Genomic DNA, 8483 nt, shown 5'->3' with positions numbered 1-8483 from the left:
GTTGGTCACCGGCGCCATCGCGGTCCGGACGGGCAAAGATTCCTAATTGCAGGCGTCTTGATCTCCGTGCGTAAAGGGGATAATCCCATCGAAGTTCGAAGCTGGGGGAGGACGCAAAGCCGCCTCCTTTGTCGAGGGCGTCCCACGGCTGCCGAGGCGCCGCGCGTCGAGGCCAGATCGAAGCAGGAAGGAGAGGGCCCGGAAGGTAAAGCCCGATGACACTGGCGTCCGTCAACTTAATAATCCTTCGTTGGAGGCCACGTCGTCCCTTCGCAAGAGGCATGTTGGCGACCCCAGGCGCCGCCTGCCCTGCCTCCATGCACCGCTGAGCGTAGCCACCTGGTGACGATGCTCCAGGGCGTGCACCCGTGCCGGTCGGTCTAGAAGGGCAAGGTCGTCTCCTGGGGCCTTTCGCAACAGCTCCTCCTCCGCCAGGAAAAGTGTCTTGAAGGGGAGCAGTCCACAATGGTCCCTTGAAAGACGCGGTCTCACGGCTGGGCTGGCGACTGAGGTCCAGGCTGGAGTCCAAACTGAGAAGTGGCCGTAACAATGACCAACAACACCAAACCAAACTCCGGGCAGGCAAGCGCACAGCCCCCAATCTCTCCAATCCGCCAGACCAAAACAAGCAACAAAGAAATGCCTCGCGAAAGTTCCGTGCTATTCTATTAACAAAAGACACGCAGAAAAAAACTTATTTCCTCCGATAGGTTGCTTTGACGAAAGAAACTTTTGCAGACTAATAAAACCCTCTAACGCTTAACCCAAAATAAAACGGACTCCCGTGAAAAAAAAACCACATTGCAAACCGTAATGTAACTCATATAGGGCATATCCCTATTAAATGCAAGCATCCTTCATAAAGCAAACTATACCGCGTATAAAACCGCTTTAAATGAACTTTACCGCCAACGCGACGAGCTAAAGCCGAACGAAACGCAAAACTCGGACTCCCGGAAAAAGAAAAGCTAATAGCCTTGCCGAATCACCTAGTCGACTGAATAGCACTGAAAACTCCACGTTTAGCCCTCCCTTTTCCCTCGAAAGTCCTTCTTTGCATCTAACCCACGCCGTGTTTGTTCTTGGCATCACTCGGACTGTTCAAGTTCTTCTCCTTGGACTTGCGTGCAGGCGCGAAGCTGCAGTCCCGGAGATCTCCCTTGGTTTCCCCGTCCGACGTGATGCCTGGCTGAACCACGGGCGATGAGCTGTGCCTCCGTTTGGAACCTCGCTGCGTCGTTCCAGGCTCGTTGTTGCCTCCTCCAGGCTCTTTTCTCGCACTTGAGCTGTGGGTCCGTGGCTTGTTGGGATTGGGGTGCTGGAGTTTTCCCCCTCCCAGCTTCGAGGACCGCTTCCTCTTCTTAAGGTGGCGCTCGTCGCGTCTTCCTGGGCGCTCTTTGCAGGAAGCTTTGCTGCTAGAACGTACAACGCTGATTCGGCGCCGCCTCTTCCTCTTGGGTCTCGGTTGCTTGCTCATAACAGCCTCCGAGTTCTCTGTCTCAGATGCACCATGCCGCGAAGATGACGACCTCCTCAGGTGCACTGGCGTCGGGCTTGCTTTGTCTCGCCCGGGCTCCATCGTGTCTCCAGTGGGTCCCTTGCCCGCGCAGCCGCCTCCGGTTGCAGGTTCCTTGTTATGGCCGGCTTGGGGTCTCCCGTCCTCCAACCTCGACGACTCGCTACCGGACGTGTGCTCGTCGACGTTCTCCTGGCTCGCGGACTCCGTGAAGGGTCTGGAGTCCGGGCTCCGCAACCGCACCAGGCAGGTGTGGTTGATCTCGTCGAAGGAAATCCCAATCACCTCCCTCCTGGTGAGCCGCGTGGACTCCTGCGATGGCGCCGTGGGCTGGATCCCAAAGCCGCACGGGTGCCGATCAGAGCGGTCAGGATCCTGGCTTGTTTGCTGAACCGCTGTTTGTGGCATCTCGGCGCCGCTCTCCATAAGCTGGCTGGACTCCCCCGGCGTCGTCTCTGTCTTGGCGTCGCCTTCGTCCTCCGGGAAGTCGCAGCTGGACGCCCGAAGAGCCTTCTCTTCCTTTTCCCGCCGCTCGGGCGTTCGGTTGGTCTTGCGTGGAACAGCGTCGGTCGTGTCGGAGGAAACACGCTGGTTTCCGGTCACCTCGGTGTCTCCAGCTTCCGTTTTCCTCTTTTCCTGACACACCACTTCTGCCGCTGCTTCCACATCACTTTCACCGTTCCGCCGCTCGGAGTTCGGGTCGGGCTTGCGAAGAACGGCGACGGTCGTGTCGGGAGAAAGACGCTGGTCTCCGGTCAACTCTGTGTCATCAGCTCCCACTTTCTCCTTTCCCTGACACGCCTTTTCTGTCACCCCTTCAACGCCTGTTGCCGCCCGACAAAGAGCCTCCAACTCCCGCGCTTTTCCGCGAGCTCGAGCTGCTCGAACTCGTAGTCCAGCCGCTCTATTTCGCTCTTGTACTCGCGTTGCTAGAGTTCCCATTTCTCACACTCGAGAGCCCACGCGAGTTCCTTTCTAGCCCTCTCGCGAGCCTTCTCGTCGGCCCGCTTTCTGCGTTCCTCCCGCTCCCTTTCGCGAACTTCCTCCAGAGCCTCTGTGAAATCCTCAACACTGACGTCTTCGGCCTGAAGGAGTTTTATGATGTGCGGTTTTCTTTTTGTCTGCCCCAAATCGATCCCTAATTCGGTACAGACCTGTACCAGCTCATGCCAACGGAATGCCTCAAGACCCGTGATCTAGCTTGTGTTGGTCCCCTTTCTCACAAAATGCCCGCGTTAGAACGGTCACACAGTCCTTCTAACAACGACTATCTCCAACCCCCATAGGCAAGACTTAGAGCTAATGGGTCTGGCAGATTGGAAAAGAAAGGGCCGGGCGCACTCACCCACACAAGAAGTCATGGTCCGGCGAAGTCGATCCCACCGCTGCCATCCAGTTGTTGGGAACGTGTGGTTTTCCGGGGACTGTGGGGACGGCAGGGAGCCGAGCCAGGGCAGGAACTCATGTGGTAGCCGGACTCGGGAAGGACCATGGGGCAGGAGGGGTGTCACTTATATAATATAACTCTTTATATATACATATACATACTAAGCATCAAACGCTAGGTGGCCTGGCAACCCTGTCCTGTTCGCCATTTTGCCGGTTACTCTAGCAGTCGCTTTTTTTCCGATACGCGAGCCAAGCCAGTGCACGCCGGTTGCTCGCGGACGTCTACGCCAGTTCCGCAAATTTATTTTCTCCGAGTGCGACTAGGCCTTTGTTTCGTGTGGCTAGTGTAGACACCTAGCACCATGCGCATGAGCGCGTACGCGCAGTCCCTGCGCGGACCGGAGGCTCTTCGTTACGCCGAGAAAGTCGGACGCTGCGAGGACGTTGACCCGCTGGCGTTGGCGGACGACGAACTGTCCAGCGACACTGATCTGTGGCCCAGAGTAGATTTTGCTGACGTGAGAGACTATTAGGTAAATGGCACGAGTTTCGCAACACGTGAGCAGTTTAAAGCCTTCAAATCGATGGAGGCCCACAACTTCCTCACGAGTGGCTGGGTGCAGCAACCGCGATCAAAAGTGCTGGGCGACCGCAACGTTGTCATCGTTGGCAAGGTAAGCGAAAAAAACACTTGTCTCACATGCGGATTTAATCCACCACCTCACTAATTCGGAGTTCCGGACCGACTAGTGTCGAAACATCCTTGCGTTTTACGCACGCACTGACGGCTGCGAAAAGGTTTCAAAGCGATACCCGCTTGCTGGCGGTCGTGCCATGCACGCACATGCGCTGTCGAATGCTCTGGAACTCTGAAATCAAAAAGTCATAACTCGTATAACATAAAACGTATCGTGATTGACAAAAAAAAAAAGTTCGTACTTGGTGAGGAATCGGGCGCCGAGTGTTGACGCACCGCAGCTCGGAGCGCGTAGGGCGAAAGCTCGCTCTGCAGATCCCAGGGATCCTGGGTTCAATCTACACCCTGCCCGCTTCGATCTTGGTGAGCGTCGTACGGGCAGGCGGTCGTGTATCACTGCTTCTTTGGTGCGCTTTAAGGAGCCCAGGCTGGCAGTGGTAATGCAGCAACTAAATTTACCATCTACAGCTGAACACCAGATGCTCACTGAGGCTGACTGACTTGTGGCTATCTAAACATAGATACAACAGAGTTACTCCTCCCAGAAAAGGGCAGCAGACCGTAAATTCAGGGGACCATCAGCAGTGCCTTTCTAAAACTAGCATTCTTCTACCTGTTGTCACACTGCAAGCTTGTTCTGTACAACTGAATTTAATGAAGTGACTGTTGGCGAGTAATAATTATCTTTTGCAGGTACGGCACTCCCAGTCATTTAGAGAGAAGCTCTTTCAACCATGGCTTCTTGTCAAGCCAGATGGGGAAGTGCTCCTGGCGCATTGTACGTGCATGGCGGGCCTTGGGGAGGCCTGCTCCCACATAGGGTCCGTCCTCTTCTACCTTGAGGCTCTAATCAAGAGGAGGGAGGAGCTGACGTGCACGGACAAGGAAAATGCATGGCTGCCACCGCAGCTGCAGACGCTGGAGGGCCAGCCAGTGGCCAATATCGATTTCGCCTCGTCCAGGACCAAGATGCGCCGTCTTGGTCAGGGCACAGAGCCACCACAACAGGGTAAACAAGCAACAGTCGCAACTACATCGCCCGATGAATTCAGGTCCTTCCTTGCGGCATGCCACCAAGGGGGATCACGTCCTGCGCTTCTTTCCTTGGTGGAGCCCTACGCTGAAAACTACATTCCCGTGGCCACAAAGTTCCATCAGGCCATCCTGAGCAGCCTCCTCCAGGACACCCGCTCATCCACATGGGACGAGGTGCAAGGTCACTGTGACGTCGCTGCAAGTCGGCTTACCATTGATCCAGAGGTACTTCCAGATTATTTCAGAACGGCGATTTTCTAGTTCCTTGGTCCTGCCGTGCAGATTAGGATCCAAGATGTGACGTCTATAAGGGATACTTATAAACCAACACGCGGCCCTGACGTCATGCAGCTGCGGTGGCGCTGTCGGTGGCACAGTGCATGCGCAGACGCTTCACTCCTTCCAAATTCGGTTTCGGCGCACGCACAGTGCCCACACCTGGTGTGGGCAAAGGCGAGCTTGTTTGTAAACAGCGTGTTGGTCTATAATATACTATATAAACTCCCCCCAATGTGGGGTCTTATGTTGAAAGAATGAAGTGGGATACTATGATAATGACATGTCGTTGTAGGTGTCTGCATTGATTGAAAATCAGACGAAGACACAAGCTGCAAGCGCAAAATGGTTCCAGTTTCGTGCAGGACGGATCACAGCTTCAAATGCCAGAGCGGTGTGCGTGACATCCTTAACCGACCTCTCCATGAGCCTCCTGCGACTCATCTGTTATCCGACAGAATGCACATTCTGGAGCGTCCAGACTCAGTGGGGCAAGGACCACGAGCCTGATGCAAAGGCTTCTTACAGGAGCCTTTCTCCAGAGCGACACATGCACTTGAAGTGTGATCCATCTGGAGTACACGTCTCGACTGAGCACCCGTTCCTGGCAGCCACCCGCGATGGCCTTGTTAGTTGCTTCTGTTGTGGGCCGGGGCTCCTCGAGGTTAAGTGCCCTTATAAAACACGGGAACTTTTTCAAGCAAAAATTGCAGCAACACGTGATGGGTGCCTCACATCTATCGACGGAGAGCTGCAGTTAAACCGGGAGCACTGCTACTATTATCGAGTGCAAATGAAGATCCTAGTCAGCAAGAGAATGTACTGTGATTTCGTTGTCTGGACCCTGAAGGACACATTTATAGAGCGGATCTGCTTCAGCGAAGGCTTTTGCGATGCAATGCTTTCCAGATGCAAGGAATACTTTAGCACTGCTCTACTCCCAGAACTCTGCTTTAAGTACTGGACCAACAAAGAGGGCGAACAAGCTGCAGCAGTGGATGACCCCATGAGTGAAGACTCCGATGAGCAAGATTCATTTTGCTATTGTGGGGGCCAGGGTATGGCGACATGATCCAGTGCGACGGCGAAAGCTGCATTGGGAAGTGGTTCCACTTTAGTTGTGTTAAAATCAAACGTGCCCCCAAAGCACGAAAGTGGTTCTGCAAGAATTGTGCCTCGTCGTCGCAACACTAACTTTTCTAGGGATCTGAATCAACACTGAGATCCTTCATTTTTTTTTGTGTGTGAATTCCAACAGCCTAGTGAGAGTCTCCTGTAAAAGTGTAGCATTACTAGGAAACGAGTGTGTGGTTAGCTGCGTGTACTTTTGTGGCTGTGTAAAAAATGTAACAACTTTTTTCTGTTTGAACAATGAAAACATTTATTCATCTCTTGCACTCAACTCTTGCATATGAATGACTTGCACAATCATTCATCCTTTACAAAAATAACAGCAATTGTTTGTACACATATTTGTCTTGGAAGTGGCTGTCTCTCAAAGTAGTATCACAGTGATCATTACGGGTAGCCTTTGCAGTTTAGCCTTATTTTCCTAGTCGAACGGAACAACAGAATCGCAGGGATTGTTAAAGGCAGAACAAACGGCCACTATTTTGTCGAGAGTAGTGGCATTCCCGATACCCCTAGCCACAAGCGACTCGACTGGGATTGTACTCTTTAGGATGGTGTACTTGTTTCGGACAAGTCCTATCACGCGTTCAACGTGAATGCGGACATTCGCCAATTTTCTTCTTGATTCGACAACAGCTGGAGGCAGCTGCGCTCGTTCCCTTGTGAAAGCCGGAATCTCCAGCCGTGCACAGTGAACTCCAAGAGCGTCAGCAATCCTAAAACCTCTGTCTGTCAGAACAGAATCATCGGGCAACAGATTATCTAGCACTCCACAAGACTCTGTGATCAGCTTGTCACTAGCCCGTCCACCCCAACCTTTCGATATGAAAGTGATCACACCCTGATGAGCAATACCGATCAGATATTTCACGGTGTTGTGGTGCATGTAGGTAGACCACGTGAGCGCTCGTGCCACGAGTGACGACGGTCTTTCAATAAATATCTCGAAGCAATCTAGGATCACCGCTACCCTGCTGCCAAATTCCTTTCGAAAAGTCATTGGCATGGTCTTTTTCAAGTGCTCCCGCTCTGGCCATTTGATGCAGTCTGAGAGTCGTGTGTAGCCCACGTCCAGCCATTTCTCTACAATCCGAGAAACTGTAGACTGTGAAACTAAAACCAAAGAAAAATTAAAAAAATATAGTTTAGCATTATGATTGAAGATAATGTAACAAGGCAGGCAAACTGGTTAAAGTTGAACATTTCTAAAACCGAAAACGAATAAGAGGGGACAGATTCAAGTCGTCTCAAAGTCTTGTGTTTGTCCCCTCTTTGAGTTTCGATCTCGAGTTTTAGAAATGTTTAAGTTGAGCAGTATGTTTAGACTGTTTTAATGTACTAAAAGTCAAACCAACAAATGACTATAGCTACATGGATGTGTTGATAACTTCGCAACAAAACTTGCTAAAGGGCAAGCATTACGGCTCCCATCAGCCAACCTGAGCAAAGCGTGCGATAACCCTCCACAAAAGAAGTGCCCTCCACCTGTGCGAGAATTTAGGGTAGAAAAGGGGGAAGAGAGTCTTCTCTATCATCTGATATTCTGCCCCGCCCCCCCCCCCCCCCATCTCATCTGAAAAAACCTGCATTCAACACTGTAAGTATTATAACCGATAAGTTTATATTTGTGAAGGTTCACCTGTAGGCAAGGTCCTGCAGGGGCACGTTCATCCGAAGCCTGATGAAAAAAAGAATCATTTCCTGAAATTTGCTCAGGCATTTGTGGGCGTTGTGGCTGACGTGAGGTTGCAGCAGTTCATTAATGGCGAAAAGGACTGTGGAGTTTGGAAGCCCTGTGTAAAAATTGACTAAGTCGTCGTTGTTTCTAAATGCATCTTCTTCAAACTTCTGCTTGCTAAGGCTGGCTCAAGCAGAGCACAGATCCGAGAGGAGCCGGCGATTTTCCTCTTCTAGTCTAACGACGTCCTTCATCTGAAGCTCCGTAACAGATTCCTGGTCTTGCAACTCTAAAACATTACACACACAAAAAAAAAATTGAGTTCTCAGGAACTCTTACTTGGCATGCTGAGGCTACTTACTAGGACTCTCGGGCGATCCTGCGCAACGTCCCTGGTCTTGCAACTCTGAAACGTAATGAACAGATTTGCATTCATTACAATATGCTTTTACTTGAAAAGCCAATGCCTCGCTGACCGATCAAGGTAACACTTACCGGAGTGTTCGGGTGACTGCTCTTCTGGCAGCAAAGAACGCTGCATCTCGCCGACTACCTCGGGTGTAGCCGCTGCGATGTCTGGTTGCTGACTTGCTGCTGCCGCCTTGCTACGTCCAGGTGCTTTGGGTCGCGCTTGTGTACGCTTGTACCTAAATATGTCCAGTACGCAAAAGCAAAGTTATCAGTAATGGACAGTGGCGTCACTAGGGTCAGTAGCACCCGGGGCAATGGCCTGCAAACACAACCCCCCCCCCCCCCCCCGA

General features: G+C 52.0%; 1 protein-coding gene and 1 non-coding gene across 2 annotated transcripts; one reads left to right on the top strand and one right to left on the bottom strand.

Moving 5' to 3' along the window:
* Nucleotides 1–1060: 1060 nt before the first annotated feature.
* LOC120843234 (nucleolar protein dao-5-like) lies at nucleotides 1061–2458 on the bottom strand. Its single transcript, XM_040214521.1, has one exon. It carries the CDS (start codon nucleotides 2456–2458, stop codon nucleotides 1061–1063), a length of 1398 nt encoding a protein of 465 aa, XP_040070455.1.
* A 3005-nt stretch (nucleotides 2459–5463) lies between these two features.
* Nucleotides 5464–6108, top strand: LOC115326696. Its single transcript, XR_005716120.3, has one exon. It is a non-coding gene; the product is annotated as an uncharacterized LOC115326696 (transcript).
* The last annotated feature ends 2375 nt before the right edge of the window (nucleotides 6109–8483 follow it).

Source organism: Ixodes scapularis, unplaced genomic scaffold (assembly GCF_016920785.2).
Source record: "Ixodes scapularis isolate PalLabHiFi unplaced genomic scaffold, ASM1692078v2 PGA_scaffold6__148_contigs__length_123643588, whole genome shotgun sequence".
NCBI lineage: Eukaryota > Metazoa > Arthropoda > Arachnida > Ixodida > Ixodidae > Ixodes > Ixodes scapularis.
The sequence above is the reverse complement of the archived record's forward strand: the minus strand, read 5'-3'. Positions and strand labels throughout refer to the sequence as shown.